The following is a 20,777-nucleotide window of genomic DNA, read 5'->3' as shown; positions in this document are numbered from 1 at the left end:
CCACTATATACAAATATATTCGGGGACAGAAAAGGAGCTTTCAAAAGAACTATTCATCTCAAGGGCAGTACTAAGGACTCGGGGGCCATCCCTTTTGGTTGGAGGAAAGGAGATTTCACCAGCAACAAAGGAAAGGGTTCTTTACAGTAAGGGCAGTTAAAATGTGGAATTCATTACCCATGGAGACAGTGATGGCAGATACAATAGATTTGTTCAAAAAAAGGTTGGACATCTTTTTAGATAGGAAAGGTATACAGGGATATACCAAATAAGTATACATGGGAAGGATGTTGATCCAGGGAGTAATCCGATTGCCAATTCTTGGAGTCAGGAAGGAATTTATTTTTCCCCTTATGAGATATCATTGGATGATATACAGTACACTGGGGTTTTTTGTTTGCCTTCCTCTGGATCAATAAGTAAGTATAAATATAGGATAAAGTATCTGTTGTCTAAATTTAGCACAGGTTGAACTAGATGGACGTACGTCTTTTTTCAACCTCATCTACTATGTAACTATGTAACCACTGCTGTCTGATGTCAGTTGGGCCTGGTTTGATATTCCTGTCTTCTCCCGAAGCACTTACCTGTAAAAATGGGGCAGATTTTCTGCCATGCGGTGACGGGTCCCTGTGCTGTGTACTGTCCCAGCGCCATCTCCAGGAAAAAGATGGGGATCCCACAGGTGAGGAGAAAGATGAGGTACGGGATGAGGAAGGCGCCTGGGAGAGAGACGGAGAATTCGGGTAAACAGATTGGAATCTAAGCTCTTCGTCCTGGTGTCTCGGGTCTCGCTGGGTATCTGTCATTCCTAACCCGAAACCCATTGCTTACAAGGCACCAGAGATACAGTAGCTCAGCTGGGTAATCCAACCTTCTCACTGCTGGAAGTAAATGATAGAAAGGAGACAGCCGTGAGTTGAAATATAAGGACAGAAAGGAGACAGTCCTGAGCAGACAGAGAGAGAGATGAGATATGACAGAAAGGAGACAATCCTGAGCAGAGACAGAGGGAGCGGAGATATAAGGACAGAAAGGAGACAGTCCTGAGCATAGACAGAGGGAGTGAAGATATAAGGACAGAAAGGAGACAGTCCTGAGCAGAGACAGAGGGAGTGAAGATATAAGGACAGAAAGGAGACAGTCCTGAGCAGAGACAGAGGGAGTGAAGATATAAGGACAGAAAGGAGACAATCCTGAGCAGAGACAGAGGGAGCGGAGATATAAGGACAGAAAGGAGACAGTCCTGAGCAAAGACAGAGGGAGTGGAGATATAAGGACAGAAAGGAGACAGTCCTGAGCTGAGACAGAGGGAACGGAGATATGACAGAAAGGAGACAGTCCTGAGCAGAGACAGAGGGAGCGGAGATATAAGGACAGAAAGGAGACAGTCCTGAGCAGAGACAGAGGAAGCGGAGATATGACAGAAAGGAGACAGTCCTGAGCAGAGACAGAGGGAGCGGAGATATAAGGACAGGAAGGAGACAGTCCTGAGCAGAGACAGAGGGAGTGAAGATATAAGGACAGAAAGGAGACAGTCCTGTGCAGAGACAGAGGGAGTGAAGATATAAGGACAGAAAGGAGACAGTCCTGAGCAGAGACAGAGGGAGCGAAGATATAAGGACAGAAAGGAGACAGTCCTGAGCAGAGACAGAGGGAGCGAAGATATAAGGACAGAAAGGAGACAGTCCTGAGCAGAGACAGAGGGAGCGGAGATATAAGGACAGAAAGGAGACAGTCCTGAGCAGAGACAGAGGGAGCAGAGATATAAGGACAGAAAGGAGAGAGTCCTGAGCAGAGACAGAGGGAGCGGAGATATAAGGACAGAAAGGAGACAGTCCTGAGCAGAGACAGAGGGAGTGAAGATATAAGGACAGAAAGGAGACAGTCCTGAGCAGAGACAGAGGGAGTGAAGATATAAGGAGGGGCAGAGCCTGAATCTTGGGAATGTGTTGGGATGCATTTGACCCCAACCAGGGCCTCTCTCACCTCCCCCATTCTTGTAGCACAGATATGGGAATCTCCAGACATTTCCGAGTCCCACGATACCCCCCACCACCGACAGAATAAACTCTGCCCTGTTGCTCCAGTGCCCCCGCGACTTCAGCTCCACGTTCAGCTTCTCTGGGGCCATCTCCTGCTCCCCGGGTCCCGGTAGCTGCTCGCTGTCAGGGGGGGAGCTGACCACGGAACCTAATATTAATAATAATATTAATAGTAATATTAATAGTACTGCTTCCATCACTCTCCCACCTCTGAGGTCAGACACGTGACATTCTCATTGTAATAATATTACGGTTTGTGATTGGCCAGGGGGTGCGTTATATTAATGAGGGGTGGCCCCAAACTGTGACTCATTTTACGTATAAAACAAACAGATACGCACCCTCCTGTGCGCCCCATGGTGGAGGCTCTCCAGATTTGCTCACTGGGGTGCTCATTTTTGGTCTTTAGCCTTTGTTTCAGGGATAAGGTCCCAGCTTCAGGAGCCTCCGAATTCCCCAGATTGTCCAAATTCCTCTTCCCTTGCAAAGGCGCAAGGACAAAAGATTAGATTGAAAATTGTACACTGTACACGGCACCCTGCATCAAATACTGCACACACTACACTGCATGTTATACTACGCACACTGTACCCTGCATCAAATACTGCACACACTACACTGCATGTTATACTATGCACACTGCACCCTGCATCAAATACTGCACACACTACACTGCATGTTATACTATGCACACTGTACCCTGCATCAAATACTGCACACACTACACTGCATGTTATACTATGCACACTGCACCCTGCATCAAATACTGCACACACTACACTGCATGTTATACTATGCACACTGTACCCTGCATCAAATACTGCACACACTACACTGCATGTTATACTACGCACACTGTACCCTGCATCAAATACTGCACACACTACACTGCATGTTATACTACGCACACTGTACCCTGCATCAAATACTGCACACACTACACTGCATGTTATACTATGCACACTGTACCCTGCATCAAATACTGCACACACTGCACTGCATGTTATACTACGCACACTGTACCCTGCATCAAATACTGCACACACTACACTGCATGTTATACTACGCACACTGTACCCGGCATCAAATACTGCACTGCATGTTATACTACACACACTGTACCCTGCATCAAATACTGCACTGCATGTTATACTACGCACACTGTACCCTGCATCAAATACTGCACACACTACACTGCATGTTATACTACGCACACTGTACCCAGCATCAAATACTGCACACACTACACTGCATGTTATACTACGCACACTGTACCCTGCATCAAATACTGCACACACTACACTGCATGTAATACTACGCACACTGTACACTGCATCAAATACTGCACTGCATGTTATACTACGCACACTGTACCCTGCATCAAATACTGCACACACTACACTGCATGTTATACTACGCACACTGTACCCTGCATCAAATACTGCACACACTACACTGCATGTTATACTACGCACACTGTACCCTGCATCAAATACTGCACACACTACACTGCATGTTATACTACGCACACTGTACCCTGCATCAAATACTGCACTGCATGTTATACTACGCACACTGTACCCTGCATCAAATACTGCACACACTACACTGCATGTTATACTATGCACACTGTACCCTGCATCAAATACTGCACACACTACACTGCATGTTATACTACGCACACTGTACCGTGCATCTAATACTGCATACACTACACGTTATTCTATGCACTGTACTCCATGTAGAATTTAAAAGCTACCCAGACTATACACTGCCCTGTACACTATACACCCTACATGCATGTACTTCAATCTGACTATTTGAGACTTGAAAATTGGATCTCCCAAAACAAACTGTTTCTAAACACTGACAAGACTGTAACATTTGGGACCGAGGCTAAAGTTGTAAAGCTTCCAATGAAGGAGCTACAGATCAGTACCAACTCTAATACTATCCTAGCCCCTGTTACTTGTTTCAAATACTTGGGCATATGGTTTGACTCCCATTTAACATTTGGGATGCACATTGATACCCTGACATCCAAAACCTATGCCAAACTAGGGGTACTATACTGTCCCGGCCGAGCTGAGTCTAACAAAAGACGTGAGATGGCCGGGATCGCAGCGGGTCCATTCTCCGGTTTAAAACCGGAGTTTCCCACGCTTCAATAGATAAGCGCTATGGCGCTTACTATTGAAAGCGCCCGAAAGCGCGGGAAAACCGGGCGGTGGTGGCTGCTTTAGAATAAGCTCTGCCGCCACTGTATGGGAACAAATCCTCCCTAAGGGGCCTATGCAGAAAGCAGCGATGCGCGGTATATCGCCAGGATGCAGGGAAATTTTTAAACAGAAATGCATGAAATGGCGCGAATGAGGGGAAAAGAGAGAAAAGCGGCAATTTTTTTTTGGTTTAAAAAACGCGCCGCGCGGTTGGTGCGAACCTATATTTCTACCCTATTTCAAACCGCCGTATGCAGGAAGGGGCGATCATCATTTTGCGGCGCATGTCGCCAAAAACATGGAGAGATTTCCTCCAAATATGCACGCCAACAAAAGTTGGCAAGAAAGTGCATGTGAGCGGCAATATCCGTTTTTTTCTAAGCTGTTTTCTACAGCGCGAATCTCTCCGTTTTCAACTCTCCATATGCGTGCATGGTAATAATGTAACTTAGCGTTCCTTTCTGCATACGGAGGTAAATTCACGGCATTTTATGTAGTAGTGGTGAAAAGCGCCAATTTTTAAAAGAGCTGCTCTCTGCAAGAGGCCCTAAGTCTGCTGGTCAGAAAGTGCATCACACAGCAGATGCTGATGTCAGTTATAGACTATGGGGACATAGTATATGGCTCGGCTCCCCAAACCCACCTCAGCACTCTCCTAACCTCCCCCGCCCACCCATCCCTATTGGTACCACCTGTGCAGCTGGACCAAACTCCATACAATCTAGCACCCCCTAACAGCTACACCCATAAACCTTAATAGATCCAGCTGTGTGGCTGGACAATACCCCACTCTGAGGCACATGCCGTCCCAAAATGAGCAGCCACTTTTACCTTTTGTTTCAACATTGCCCCTTATTCCCTCTAGAGTGTAAGCTCCCAGGATCAGGGAACCTCATTACCTCCGGTATCTGTTTGCGCTCGTCTGTCCTTGTTTGTCATTCTGTTTATGTAATTAATGTCACACTGTGCCCCCACTGTACCGCACACAGCTGAATATGTTGGAGCTTTACAAATAAAGAACAATAATAACACACTATACGGTACGTCGGAATCAAAATAACGTAACTACAAATATAGGATAAATACTTGTCGTTTGAATTTGGCATGGGTTGAACTTGATGGACATACAGTGTCTTTTTTCAACCTCGTCTACTATGTACCTATATAACTACAAACGATACACTGCAGAAAATACTGCACATACTATACACTGTACTGTACATTACAAAATATACACTGCACACTATACACTACATTATATACGGTGCACACTATACATTGCACATTATTCACTGCAGCTCACTTGTTAATGTGTCCTGAAGCTCTGCCTGTGTCGCCTGCTTACTGACAGTTCCTCGGTGTTGCAGGTAGAAAGAACATTTGTCCCACACCTGTCTCCTGCTTGTGACACAGGGGGCAGTGACAAGGACATGAGGGAGGAACAGAGAGGGCATGGAGAGGGAGCGGATTGTGGCAGAGTAGGCAGAGGGCACGGATCGTAGCAGAGCAGGGAGAGGGTGTGGATCGTGGCAGAGTAGGCAGAGGGCACGGATCGTGGCAGAGTAGGGAGAGGGCACGGATCGTGGCAGAGTAGGGAGAGGGCACGGATCGTGGCAGAGCAGGGAGAGGGTGTGGATCGTGGCAGAGTAGGCAGAGGGCACGGATCGTAGCAGAGCAGGGAGAGGGTGTGGATCGTGGCAGAGTAGGGAGAGGGCACGGATCGTGGCAGAGTAGGGAGAGGGCACGGATCGTGGTAGAGCAGGGAGAGGGTGCAGATAATGGCAGAGTAGGCAGAGGGCACGGATCGTGGCAGAGTAGGGGAGGGCATGGATCGTGGCAGAGCAGGGAGAGGGTGTGGATCGTGGCAGAGTAGGGAGAGGGCACGGATCGTGGCAGAGCAGGGAGAGGGTGTGGATCGTGGCAGAGTAGGGAGAGGGTGCAGATCGTGGCAGAGTAGGGAGAGGGGGCGTGAATCGTGGTTGAGTAGGGAGAAGGTGCAGATCGTGGCAGAGTAGGGAGAGGGTGCGAATCGTGGCAGAGTAGGGAGAGGGCGCGTATCGTGGCAGAGTAGGGAGAGGGCGCGAATCGTGGCAGAGTAGGGAGAGGGTGCAGATCGTGACAGAGTAGGGAGAGGGGGCGTGGATCGTGGCAGAGTAGGGAGAGGGTGCGGATCGTGGCAGAGCAGGGAGAGGGCGCGAATCGTGGCAGAGTAGGAAGCGGGTGCAGATCGTGGCAGAGTAGGGAGAGGGCGCGAATCGTGGCAGAGTAGGAAGCGGGTGCAGATCGTGGCAGAGCAGGGAGAGGGCGCGGATCGTGGCGGAGTAGGGAGAGGGTGCGGATCGTGGCAGAGCAGGGAGAGGGCGCGGATCGTGGCAGAGTAGGAAGCGGGTGCAGATCGTGGCAGAGTAGGGAGAGGGGGCATGAATCGTGGCAGAGTAGGGAGAAGGTGCAGATCGTGGCAGAGCAGGGATAGGGCGCGAATCGTGGCAGAGCAGGGATAGGGCGCGAATCGTGGCAGAGTATGGAGAGGGTGCGGATCGTGGCAGAGTAGGGTGAGGGCGCAGATCGTGGCAGAGTAGGGAGAAGGTGCAGATCGTGGCAAGTAGGCAGAGGGCACGGATCATGGCAGAGCAAGGAGATGGCGCAGTTCGTGGCAGAGTAGGGAGAGGGCGCGGATCGTGGGAGAGCAGGGAGAGGGCGCGGATCGTGGCAGAGCAGGGAGAGGGCGCGGATCGTGGCGGAGTAGGGAGAGGGCGCGGCTAGTGGCAGAGTAGGGAGAGGGCGTGGCTCGTGGCAGAGTAGGGAGAGGGTGCAGATCGTGGCAGAGTAGGGAGAGGGTGCAGATCGTGGCAGAGCAGGGATAGGGCGCGAATCGTGGCAGAGTAGGGAGAGGGTGCGGATCGTGGCAGAGCAGGGAGAGGGCGCGGATCGTGGCAGAGCAGGGAGAGGGTGCGGATCGTGGCGGAGTAGGGAGAGGGCGCGGCTCGTGGCAGAGTAGGGAGAGGGCGCGGATCATGGCAGAGCAGGGAGAGGGCGCGAATCGTGGTAGAGTAGGGAGAGGGTGCAGATCGTGGCAGAGTAGGGAGAGGGGGCGTGAATTGTGGCAGAGTAGGGAGAATGTGCAGATCGTGGCAGAGTAGGGAGAGGGGGCGTGAATCGTGGCAGAGTAGGGAGAAGGTGCAGATCGTGGCAGAGTAGGGAGAGGGGGCGTGAATCGTGGCAGAGTAGGGAGAGGGTGCAGATCGTGGCAGAGTAGGGAGAGGGTGCGAATCGTGGCAGAGTAGGGAGAGGGTGCAGATCGTGGCAGAGTAGGGAGAGGGTGCAGATCGTGGCAGAGCAGGGAGAGGGTGCAGATCGTGGCAGAGCAGGGAGAGGGTGCAGATCGTGGCAGAGCAGGGATAGGGCGCGAATCGTGGCAGAGTAGGGAGAGGGGGCGTGAATCGTGGCAGAGTAAGGAGAATGTGCAGATCGTGGCAGAGCAGGGAGAGGGTGCAGATCGTGGCAGAGCAGGGATAGGGCGCGAATCGTGGCAGAGTAGGGAGAGGGTGCAGATCGTGGCAGAGTAGGGAGAGGGTGCAGATCGTGGCAGAGCAGGGAGAGGGCGCGGATCGTGGCAGAGCAGGGAGAGGGCGCGGATCGTGGCAGAGTAGGGAGAGGGCACGGATCGTGGCAGAGCAGGGAGAGGGCGCGGATCGTGGCAAGGAGGCAGAGGGCACGGATCATGGCAGAGCAGGGAGATGGCGCGGTTCGTGGCAGAGCAGGGAGAGGGCGCAGATCGTGGCAGAGCAGGGAGAGGGCGCTGATCGTGGCAGAGCAGGGAGAGGGCGCGGATCGTGGCAGAGTAGGGAGAGGGCGCGGATCGTGGCAGAGTAGGGAGAGGGTGCAGATCGTGGCAGAGTAGGGAGAGGGGGCGTGAATCGTGGCAGAGCAGGGAGAGGGTGCGGATCGTGGCAGAGTAGAGAGAGGGTGCGAATCGTGGCAGAGCAGGGAGAGGGTGCATATCGTGGCAGAGCAGGGAGAGGGCGCGAATCGTGGCAGAGTAGGGAGAGGGTGCAGATCGTGGCAGAGTAGGGAGAGGGCACGGATCATGGCAGAGCAGGGAGATGGCGCGGTTCGTGGCAGAGTAGGGAGAAGGTGCAGATCGTGGCAGAGCAGGGAGAGGGTGCGAATCGTGGCAGAGCAGGGAGAGGGCGCGTATCGTGGCAGAGCAGGGAGAGGGCGCGTATCGTGGCAGAGCAGGGAGAGGGTGCAGATCGTGGCAGAGTAGGGAGAGGGTGCAGATCGTGGCAGAGTAGGGAGAATGTGCAGATCGTGGCAGAGCAGGGAGAGGGTGCGGATCGTGGCAGAGCAGGGAGAGGGCGCGGATTGTGGCAGAGTAGGGAGAGGGCTCGGATCGTGGCAGAGTAGGGAGAGGTTGCGAATCGTGGCAGAGCAAGGAGAGGGCGCGGATCGTGGCGGAGTAGGGAGAGGGCGCGGATCTTGGCAGAGGGCACGGATCGTGGCAGAGTAGGGGGAGGGCATGGAACGTGGCAGAGTAGGGAGAGGACGTGGATCGTGGCAGAGCAGGGAGAGGGTGCAGATCGTGGCAGAGCAGGGAGAGGGTGCGGATCGCGGTATTTCCTCTCAATAGATCGGATCTTTCTGTAAAGAAGGCATTATCAAAGGCAGGTAGTTATTACTACGAAACGCGTAGGATGATATTTGGTCTATGTGTCTATTGCTATAATCATTGGAATTGCTATTTTTATCTTCGTGTGCATTTTCGGGCACTTTAGAGACTGTTTGACACTCTTGCTGCACTACTCCGTGTTACTGATACGGTGACGTCATCACGCAGCGTCCCGTTACGGAGTGGCAGCGTGGCATGCTGGAGGTTCACTCACAGCCAGCTGACTCACCTCCGTGTGTGACTGCACTAACCGGAGAGCTCTACGAACTGCTCCAGTCCTCTCTGACTAATCCGGGGACCCTCTGAGTGCGACCACCGAGTGCATCTGTAAGTCAAAGACTATCAGACTTATCGGGAGCCCAGCTGACCAGAGGGGTGTCCCCTATAGAGACGGTGATCGTTTGAAGAGGTGTTCCGAGGAAAGGTTAACATCGCAGCTGCTGTTCCAGACGCCCGCTGAGAGAAGCAAACACCTGACTCCTATACCAGCAGTCGCCGACTGGTAACTTGTGTGTTTAATACACTCAATGCTTATGACCTAATACCTTGATGTACGCAGAATATTTATCCCTATTTTAATATACACTTGTCACTTGCATACTTCACTATTTGCGTTGTGCGCTGTTTTTTTGTCTCCATTATCAAAGGCAGTCTACGTGTCAGTGGGGGTTATACCCCCTAGAGACATCATATATTTACAGTGACACGAACAAATACCGGCACTAATATATATATATATTTGTTACTGCTGGTTTATAGGTGACCTTATTTCAATTTGGGAAGGTGGCTCTGAACTATTGACAGAACTCGTGGAGTCCCTAAGGCTGGGGCCATGGTGCCGTCGCCCGTAAAGAGGCGTACGCGGCCTTGACGTCACCCGCGTGAAGCGGTTTTCGGCCATGGTACGCGCGCCGTCCGTGGGCGTGTCAAGGGGCGTGCCAGTGATGTCACGGAGCTGGTTCACCCTCACTGGGCACACCGTTGACATGACCTGTCTATCGCTCCGAGAAATCAGTTTATATGATTTCTCGCGGAACGCGCGCCCCCTCCTGCTTCCACGTGCAGGCGCCGCATGGGCGCGATCACTGCCTAAGCGCCATGGCCCCAGCCTAAATCATAACGATTATAATTTACGGTTTACCTACATTATCATCCCATTAATTCTCCAGATTTAATGCTTTATATTGACATGGGCAATTCTATTCAAACTGACATTTTTCGGAAACAGAATTCGAGAAATGCCCTTTTGAAAGCCAATAGCAGTCACCCCCAATCCCTCATCGGAGGGATCCTGAAAGGGCAATTTTTAAGATTAAAGTGCGTGCGCTCTAACATGGAATTGTTCATACAACAATCAAGAGATCTTGCCCTGAGATTTCTTCATATGGTGTATAAACCCACTGACACGCAGACTGCCTCTGATAATACCTTATTTACAGAAAGATCTGATCTATTGAGAGGAAAGGTACCGTATATTCCGGCGTATAAGACGACTTTTTAACACTGCAAAATCTTCTCTGAAGTCGGGAGTCGTCTTATACGCCGGGTATAGTCTTATACGCCGGCAGAATGCGGTGTTTATTTCTTCCGGCGTGCAGCGCGTCAGCCGGGCGCCGGTCACGTGCGCCAGGCATCCCGAGGACGCCAGGCATCCCCGAAGGAGGAAGGAGGAAGGAGCGGAACAACCAGGTGCCGCGAGGGGAAAGGAAGGGGTAGTGGAAGATGCGGATAGGATGGGCTGGCGCACGGCCACGTTCGGCGCCAGCCCGCAATGATGCGCCGACACAGTATGGTGGGGGGAGCTGAAAAACGGCCACGGCGCATGCACGAGATGATAGAAGCAGAGAAGGAGGCAATAGGCGGGCATGATGGGTGAAAGAGGCGTGTGTCACGGTTGTGCTCGCCACAAACCTGGGTCAGACCGCGTGGCTGAGGTAGGGTTGTAAAAGCACCGACCTTAGACCGCGCAGGCTGATCCGTATTGCGCAGTTCGTAGTCATACGTAGCAGGATCAGGATAGGAGAAGACAGCATCGTCGTTGTACAAGCCAGGGTCAGGACAGGAGACATCAGGATAAACATTGTTCAAGCAAGAGTTCGGCAACAGATAGTCAGGAAGACCCCGCTTCAGCTTAGGAGCGCGGGGTTGGCCTCTGCGCGTGCGGCGACCATGGCCCATGGTACTGGTCTCAGAAGGTGGTAGGCAGACCAGAGTAGCACACCGCCTGGCTGCACGGGTATACCAGTGCACAGCGCAAGAGTCCTGAGCGGGCTGGGGAATCCTCTGTTTCAGCGCAGGAACCAGGACACGGCCTCTCTAGATTAGGGAAAGAGTAGGCCCCAGGAACCAGGAAGCTGAAGATACACAGGGAAAGTTCCGCTTCAGAGCAGGAAACCAGGAGTCTGAAGACGCAGGAGAATCCTCCGTTGCAGCGCAGGAACCAGGACACGGCCTCTCTAGATTAGGGAAAGAGTAGGCCCCAGGAACCAGGAAAGCAGGAAGCTGATGAACGCAGGGCGAAACCTCCGCTTCAGCACATGAGAACAGGAAGCTGAAGAACGCAGGGCGAAACCTCCGCTTCAGCACAGGAGGACAGGAAGCTGAAGAACGCAGGGCGAAACCTCCGCTTCAGCACAGGAGAAACAGGAAGCTGAAGAACGCAGGGCGAAACCTCCGCTTCAGCACAGGAGAACAAGCGAGAGCTTGTGACAGAACAGGTAGTGACATCCGGTAAGGACTATGCTCGGCAGGGAGCATTGTGGGAACACAGTACTTAAAGGCCAGCGGGCCAATCCCCGGCGGGGGGTGTGAAGGTACTGCTCCAATGAGTAAATGCAAATCTAGGTTGCAGTGATAGGCTGCACAGCTGTAGTAGATACCACAGGGAGTGTATGGCAGTATAGCTTTGGTGAGTGAATCCAGGCTGCAGTAAATATCAGAGGGAGTGTGTGGCAGTATTGCTTTGATGAGAGAATCCAGGCTGCAGTAAATAACAGGAGAAATGTTCCAGGACTGCCCCTGTCTGCAAGGTGAGGCAACCAGTAAACCGCACAGCGGATTCCTTACAGCGTGTTTCCGCTCTGATAGTCTTGGAGACAGGGAGGGCTGTGCAGGCAGGGAGAGCTGACCAATCCAAGCAGGTTTTGTATACAACAACCAGCCAATCGCTGGTACATGCTGTGATTGGCTGTTTGTTGTATACTGGGTACCACATACAGTAAAGCACCATTATCTGTACCTGTTCATATATTACAGCACCAGTATCTGTACCTGTTCATATATTACAGCACCAGTATCTGTACCTGTTCATATATTACAGCACCAGTATCTGTACCTGTTCATATATTACAGCACCAGTATATGTACCTGTTCATATATCACAGCACCAGTATCTGTACCTGTTCATATATTACAGCACCAGTATCTGTACCTGTTTATATATTACAGCACCAGTATATGTACCTGTTCATATATTACAGCACCAGTATATGTACCCGTTCATATATTACAGCACCAGTATCTGTACCTGTTCATATATTACAGCACCAGTATCTGTACCTGTTCATATATTACAGCACTAGTATATGTACCTGTTCATATATTACAGCACCAGTATATGTACCTGTTCATATATTACAGCACCAGTATCTGTACCTGTTCATATATTACAGCACCAGTATCTGTACCTGTTCATATATTACAGCACCAGTATCTGTACCTGTTCATATATTACAGCACCAGTATCTGTACCTGTTCATATATTACAGCACCAGTATCTGTACCTGTTCATATATTACAGCACCAGTATCTGTACCTGTTCATATATTACAGCACCAGTATCTGTACCTGTTCATATATTACAGCACCAGTATCTGTACCTGTTCATACAGTATAGCACCAGTATCTGTACCTGTTCATATATTACAGCACCAGTATCTGTACCTGTTCATACAGTATAGCACCAGTATCTGTACAGTATAACAGTCAAAGCACCATCATGGCTCCACCAGCAAGAAGAAAGAAATATGAAGCCAGTTTCAAACGTAAAGTTGTAAGCTTTGCCATGGAACATAATAACTGCGCTGCTGCAAGACAATATGGAGTAACAGAAAAGATGGTTCGGGACTGGAAAGCAAATGAAAAAGCATTAAATTAAAGAGTATGCCAGGTAGTAAGGGTGCATTAAGAAGAGGCACCCCACATTGGCCAGAACTCGAAAAACATGTAGCAGACATGGTGAATGACCATCGCCAAAATGGTTATGTGGTGACACGAAATAAAATCCGTTTGTTTGCACTTCAGTGGGCCAACTCTAACCCAGATCACAGCAACAGATTTAAGGCCACTGCATCCTGGTGTACTAGATTCATGGGAAGGCATAATATGGTACTGAGGCAAAAGACTAAAATTGCCCAAAAATTACCTGCAGATCTTGATAGCAAAGTAAGTAGTTTCCATCGATACGTAATACAACAGCGCACTAAACATGGCTATGCGTTAAGTAGTATTGGAAATATGGATGAAACTCCAATGAATTTTGATATGGTTGGAAATAGAACTGTCCATCAAAAAGGTGTAAAAACAATTTTAATTAAATCAACAGGACATGAGAAGTCCACTTTCACAGTGGTACTAGGATGCACAGCTGATGGTGCCAAACTGAGACCAATGATTCTTTTTAAAAGAAAAACAATGCCGAAACTCAAGTTCCCTGTTGGTTGTTTTGTACATGTGAATGAAAAAGGCTGGATGGATGAAGAAGGGGTAAAGCTATGGCTTGATAATGTATGGAGCAGGCGACCTGGTGCTCTTATTCAAAAACGTAGTCTACTGGTGTGGGATATGTTCAGGGCACATTTAACTCCCAGCACCAAGCAAAGGCTTGCAAGACTAAACACAGATGCGGCAGTTATTCCTGCAGGATTGACATCGTTGGTACAGCCACTGGATGTGTGCCTAAACAAGCCATTTAAAGATCGCATTCGAGAACAGTGGAATGAATGGATGGTTAGCGGCGAAAAGTCATTCACAAAAGGAGGAAACGTGCGTGCTCCACAGTTGGCTGTTTTGTGCAAGTTTGTCATAAAAGCCTGGAATGATATTGATGCAGAAACAGTAATCAAGTCTTTCAAGAAGTGTGGCATATCAAATTCATTAGATGGTATGGAGGACGACTACTTGTGGCAAGATGAAGAGGAAGAGGAAGCCGAAGCTGAGACCACACCATCTGATACGGAATTCGATCCATACGATGACTGCCTTGCAAATGTATCACAATATGTCATTGATGTACTTATGGTATCAGATGACGAACAGGAGGATTTTGAAGGCTTTTAAAGGAAAACTGTCACGCCAGCAAAACCTGTAAAAATACCGTAGCTTGCAGTTACGATGGGCGTTGCTAACTCGGCAGGGACTTGCCCGGCACTTACTCTCTCTCTATTGTTTGTTATCTTCCTCCTATCATCATCAGTTCCAGTTTGGTTGACAGCTTAGAAAACAAACAGCATGGCCGCTCCCATGGGTTTATTGTCTTATCCTTCCTTTCAGCTTTAGAGTTAATTAGGAAAAGTTTAATCCACTTGCACTGTTTTATGTTTACATGTTTCATGACAAACAGCCTTATGTTTATAAGTGACAGTTTTCCTGCTAAGTACCTGCATGTCAAAGCATTTGAATTAAAATTAATATATTGAAATCAAATCTGATGTTTTTTTAATTTTTATTTGGTTGGTGTGTGCGTTGGAAGAGGGGTAGTCTTATACGGCGAGTATATGTCAAACACTATATTTTAACTGGAAAAGTTGGGGGGTCGTCTTATACGCCGGCATATACGGTAATAATTAGAACATCTTTAATTTCCCTCCTTTTCAAGGTATATAATCTCCCAGTAAGGTCCCTGTAAATTCACTTTTCACTTTACTTGCATACATGTAAGTATCTTTACTGGCATATACCAGTGTGTAACTGCACAAAGTTACATAAGCGTATGCTTAGTTTATTAACCCCTTCAGGGTATATTCCACAGAACATTTGTATGCATTTAGCATAGGGACCTGCCACTGAGACTTACCTTGACGTTGGTTAGCAGGCTTATCATTATTTGATCAAAGGATGTAACCAAAAGTCTCCTTTGTCTTACAGACTTAGGCTAAGGCCCCGCTCCCACAGTCAGCGCGCCCGCATTGCAGGCAGGCGGGGCGCTGACAGACACAGACCGCGATATGCGGTCTGTAGGGAGCCGGACCGGGAGTGGGGCGGGATCTGATCGTGGTGCCGTCCACCCCCCCACACATACACACACACACACACACATATACACACACACACATACACACACACATACATACACACACACACTTTAACCCGCAGCTTCTTCCCTGCTCCCCGCCCAAGGCGCCTCCCATCTAGCTCCTTCCCTCCCCTCCTCCCCATTGGCTGACTCGCGTACCACGTGACGCGTCATCGCTGAAAATCACTAGATTCTTGCAGCATCGGCTGGCTGACGCGTCACAGTACATAGTCAGCCCTGCCGGAAGGAAGGGACCATTCGGGCAAGGGTCTGGTGGTTCGCGGCCGCCCGTCCCGCCGGCCGCAGCGAGTTCGCAGCCTAAGGCTGCGCTTATAGTGCCCGCGATGGCGACGTCGCTCGAAAACAAAACAATTTACTCCGTTGCCAGCACTTATAGTAAGCGCAACGGAGCGACGTCGCGGAAAAAAATTTGGTAGCAGGTTAAATTTGATTTTTCAGAGACTGTCACCACATGTGACAGTCTCTGAACCAATCAATCACCCTGTCGCCAGCAACGTCGCCGAAAGTTAAATTATAACTTTTGCGGGTGGCGGCGGGTGACGTCATCCGTCGCGGGCACTATACGCGTGTCCTTAGGTTTCACTATGTATATTTATTTCCACATTTATTGTTACCCCAATGGGAGAAGCGCAGGGATTCAATTTCTGTTTTTTTAACAATTAAAACGTCTTAACTCTCCCCTGAAAGGTTTATATGTATATATTTATATACTGGAGTACAATTGAGGACATCTGTATATCATTGTATATATTATGCGTTTCTCCTGATTGTTTTCTGCAAGTAACTGTGAGAATAATAAGGAAATTAGACTCCTGCCAGCAATACAAACCACCCTCCAATTATCTGTCACCAAGTCCCAACTACCTCCTGTCACCCGTTTCTCTTCCTCCCGGCAAACAGACAGTCACAGGCACGGACTGTAACCAAAGCAAAGCTGTTGCCCTGCAGTGAGAAATGGATGTGTGCCTCGTATAGGAAAAAGTATATTCTAATGATTCCCATTGCTATATTTCTCGGGTATCTCAGGGCTCTCTCTCCTCTCTCTTGGAGCCCATATTTCAGGGTGCGGATGGGAGTAACGCCACCATTGGGTGCGACTTAACTAACGTCTCATTAAATCTGTGTGTTAAGTATAATGCAGGTTTGTGGATATACGTTTTATTACACCTCGTCATATCTATAGGTTTAGTTAATGCAATGCCCCCCTCTGGCCAAAAACAGCATTTAATGCTCTGTTAGTGAGCTTTGAAGATAAACTTAACGAGGTCTTAACTTAGGTTAGATTGGGATCTAAATGAGATTGTACCAATGTGCACGTCACCTCGCAGTCTGACTGCACTTACAGGCTTTGTCCACTGTGTGTCACCCTCACCTGCACTACACATAGCCGCTGCTGCTCAGCTGTACTGTGTATGTAAACTGGTGACGGCTGCAGTGATTCTGTGCAAGCTGTAAACAAGCTGTTCATTAAATTATATCCCTAACATAAAGGGGTTTCTGTACTAAGGCAAAGAAACGCAACATATTCTGAGGTCTGTCCAGATATGTTCCGTAGGCATTTTAGGGAGCAGTCATGCTGGGCAATAGGAGGAGTTATAGAGAGCTCTTATATGGAGCAGTAGGATGAGTTATAGGGAGAGGTTATATAGGGCAATAGGAGGGGTTGTAGGATATGGGGCAATTGGAGGAGTTATAGAGAGAGGTTATATGGGGCAATAGAAGTTATAGGGAGAAGTTATATGGGGCAATAGGAGGCATTCTAGAGAGGGGTTATATGAAGTAATAGGAGGAGTTATAGGGAGCAGTTATATGGAGTGTAACTCCCCTACTAAAGGGTTCCTACCAGTGTTAGTGTATGCTAGGACCCACCCTGGGTTGCAGGGGTATTTAAGGAGGAGGGAAGATTGTAGAAGATAAGGTTGCAGGTGGTCCAGAGGAGAGGAGCCTCGGGGAGTGTAGATAAGTAATGTTTATAAAGTAATAGCATAGGCTATGTCCCCCTGTTTAATATGTTACAGATAGGGACAATACCCCTTAAAATAGGAACACCTAAAAAAGGAACAGTTCAGTAAAGGAATACGTCTCGCCGCAGAGGGCGTAAGAAAGAGGGCCCCCCAGTGTCGGCGGATCAGCTCTACCTCCGGATCAGCGCTAAGATTCCTCATCAGTCTGTATGGACGTGGCGGGTTCCCAAACAGAGGAAAAGGTATTGGGTCTAGTAATGGGAGACACAGCAGACACACCAGGATTCCCGTAGGGGCCCAGAATGGGCGGACTAATTCCGCCAATGGTTCAGCAGAAACAAGGGGGCGGGTCCCACACCTACTTCAGGTCACTAAGTCAGAGTACCTGCATTTGAGTGTTGAGAGTGGGCACTGATGGACGGAAAGTATTCGTGTATAAAATAGGGTACAACATTGTCAACATGTGAATGAGCGGCCCCTGTGCTTGGGGACGCGAATAAATGACAGTTGTACTGGTTCTGGGTGCCCATTATTTTACGACCTTGTTACCTCATCACCCAGCCACCTTAATCCAGCCCCTGAATCAAGGTATTCCATGCGAAGTAGCCATATACATATCACACCGATGTAATCTCCTTGTTAAGCCAGTCAGGGGGGGTTACATGGAGTAATAGGAGGAGTTATAGGAGGAGTAATAGGAGGAGTAATAGGAGGAGTAATAGGGAGGGGTTACATGGAGTAATAGGAGGGGTTACATAGAGTAATAGGAGGAGTTACATAGAGTAATAGGAGGAGTTATAGGGAGGGGTTACATAGAGTAATAGGAGGAGTTATAGGGAGGGATTACATAGAGTAATAGGAGGAGTTATAGGGAGGGGTTGCATAGAGTAATAGGAGGAGTTATACGGAGGGGTTACATAGAGTAATAGGAGGAGTTACATAGAGTAATAGGAGGAGTTATAGGGAGGGGTTACATAGAGTAATAGGAGGAGTTATAGGGAGGGGTTATGTGAAGGAATAGGGAGGTTGTATGTAACACACATTGTGTGATGAAACACGTTCTCACATTTAACAAACGCAAAGTAAGTTATGGGGAGTAAAAAATTGATAAACCCCACCGTACAATGTAAAGTAAATAAAAATACCACTATGAACATGTGTCAGACAGGTACACAAACTAACTTCACATTGCAACGTCAGTGTAACCAGCATCACACCGATGAGAACCAAAAAGGTCGAAACAGCTGTCTGTGAGTAGGATTACTGGCTTTGCACTTATTTAACCCAGGCTGTGCTTAAAAGCTGTGTAAGGCGGCGGGTAGAAGCTTATAGGGATCCATGTTAAACTGGAAAAGAAGCAAAAAGGGGAAACAGTGTGTGCTCATTCGCATGTCATTACCCAGAATCCCCAGCGGCAGTGAAAGTATTGTTTACATTTAACACAAATAGAATAGGGTGAGTGCATTAAAACATACATTTATGTGCTACGTTACCTATCTACACTGTGTTATCTCTGGGGATTTGGTGCGCAGATTCAGACCCTTGTATAAGATAAGGGTTTAGTAACTGTGTATTATTTTCTTCTGCTGCTTACTTTGCCGTCCTCCGTTGTCCGATGTCCCCAGGAGGCTGGGAGGAGAGGGAGGCTGGGAGGAGAGAGCATGTCTTGAGTAAGTATTGTCACTGAAGTTCAGTGTTTTGTTTTCTTTCTGTGCAGTCTGTAATCATTCACATTGTGTTTTTACATGCCACTAAAGAGCAGCAGAGGGCAGATATACAAGAGAGAACATCCCCAGTAAGGAACAATGATTAGTATGTGCAAATATACTCGGGTCATAAAAACTACATTCATAAAGCCCGCACTCCCTCCTCTCTCTGATCCTGGTGCCCTGACTGTGAACTGTTATTATCTTTGCTGCCAGAGACTCTGCAATGTGCTAAGAGTGAGCCTCACTCATTGGGGGCAGTCACACTCAATAATAAAGCAGGCTTACTCATAAGATGGCAGTGTCATTCATTGGAATGCAGTGTTACTCATTGGGGGAAGTGTCACTCATTGGAATGCAGTGTTACTCATTGGGGGCAGTGTCATTCATTAGAGGGCAGGCTTGCTCATTAGCAGGTAGTCTCACTTTGTTGAGGGCAGTCTCATTCAATATAAAGCAGGCTTACTCAGAGGGGAGTCTCACTCATTGAAGGTCAGTGTCACTCACTGGAGGGCAGACTCGCTCCTTGGAGGATAGTTTCACTCACTTAAAGGCAGCGTTACTCATTGGAGGTCAATGTCACTCATTGTAGTGTAGTAACACTCACTGGAGGGCAGACACGTTCATTGGTGAGTAGTCTCACTCATTGGAAGTTGGTGTCATTCACTGGAAGACAGACTCTTCCATTATAAGGCAGTCTCACTCATTGGTAGGGTACTAATTGGGGGCCCGTCTCATGCATATGGGGCAGTCTCACTCACTGAAGGGCAAAGTAACTAATTGGAGGCAGTCTCTCATTATATGGCTGTCTTACTGATGGAAGGCAGTTTTACTCACCGGAGGGTTATCTCACTCACTGGAGGGCCACCTCACTCACTGGAGGGCAACCTCACTCACTGGAGGGGTGTTTTACTCATTGGAAGGCAATCTCACTCCCTGGAGGGCAATCTCACTCAGTGGAGGGGAGTCTTAATCGTTGGAAGGAAGTGTTAACTCATTGGAAGAAAGTCTCTCTCGTTGGAAGTCAATTTAATTCACTGGAAGACAGTCTCACTCGTTGGGGGGCAGTCTCACTCATTATAAAAAAGTCTCACTCATTGGGAAGCAGTCTTAATGAGTGAGACTGCCTTCCAGTGAGTGAGGACAGTCTCGCATATTGGGATGCAGTTTCACTAATTGGAGGACAGTCTCACTCATTGTGGGCAGTCTCAGAGTGGAAGGTGAATGTTATCTAGTCGCTCTTCGTGTTATTATATCACATCTGTGTTGTTACTGTATATCGTGCTGCATGTTATATCGCTCTGCGTGTTGTTACTGTATATCGTGCTGCATGTTATATCGCTCTGCGTGTTGTTACTGTATATCGTGCTGCATGTTATATCGCTCTGCGTGTTATTACTGTATATCGTGCTGCATGTTATTATATCGTGCTGCATGTTATTATATCGCTCTGCGTGTTATTATTATACCTCCCTGCATATTATTATATCACTCGGTATGTTGTTATATCTATCTGCATGATATTATATAATTCTGTGTTTTTACTGTATATTGTGCTACATGTTATTATATCTCTGCATGTTATTATATCTCCCTGCGTGTTATTATATCTCTGCGTGTTATTATATCTCTGCGTGTTATTATATCTCTGCGTGTTATTATATCTCTGCGTGTTATTATATCTCTGCGTGTTATTATATCTGCGTGTTATTATATCTCTGCGTGTTATTACAGTACATCTCTCTGCATGTTATTATATCTCTCTGCATGTTATTATATCTCTGCGTGTTATTATATCTCTCTGCATGTTATTATATCTCTGCATGTTATTATATCTCCCTGCGTGTTATTATATCTCTGC

At 48.4% G+C, this 20,777-nt stretch overlaps 1 protein-coding gene across 3 annotated transcripts in view; it reads right to left on the bottom strand.

Moving 5' to 3' along the window:
- The window catches only part of LOC142496045 (sodium- and chloride-dependent betaine transporter-like), a 93,213-nt gene that overhangs the window by 32,094 nt on the left and 40,342 nt on the right, over window positions 1-20,777 (bottom strand). The window contains exons 1-4 of one of the 3 annotated variants that reach the window (XM_075602327.1): window positions 5,568-5,807; window positions 2,387-2,525; window positions 1,990-2,193; window positions 588-722 (exon numbers count right to left, since the gene is read on the bottom strand). In XM_075602327.1, coding sequence (XP_075458442.1) covers window positions 588-722; window positions 1,990-2,193; window positions 2,387-2,441 — 394 coding nt within the window. In that variant the 5' untranslated portion in view covers window positions 2,442-2,525; window positions 5,568-5,807. Of the gene's footprint in view, window positions 1-587; window positions 723-1,989; window positions 2,194-2,386; window positions 2,526-5,567; window positions 5,808-20,777 lie in introns of those variants that run through there. The other 2 variants (XM_075602326.1, XM_075602328.1) reach the window with 2 other exon arrangements.

Source organism: Ascaphus truei, chromosome 5 (assembly GCF_040206685.1).
Source record: "Ascaphus truei isolate aAscTru1 chromosome 5, aAscTru1.hap1, whole genome shotgun sequence".
Taxonomy (NCBI): Eukaryota; Metazoa; Chordata; class Amphibia; order Anura; family Ascaphidae; genus Ascaphus; species Ascaphus truei.
The sequence above is the reverse complement of the archived record's forward strand: the minus strand, read 5'-3'. Positions and strand labels throughout refer to the sequence as shown.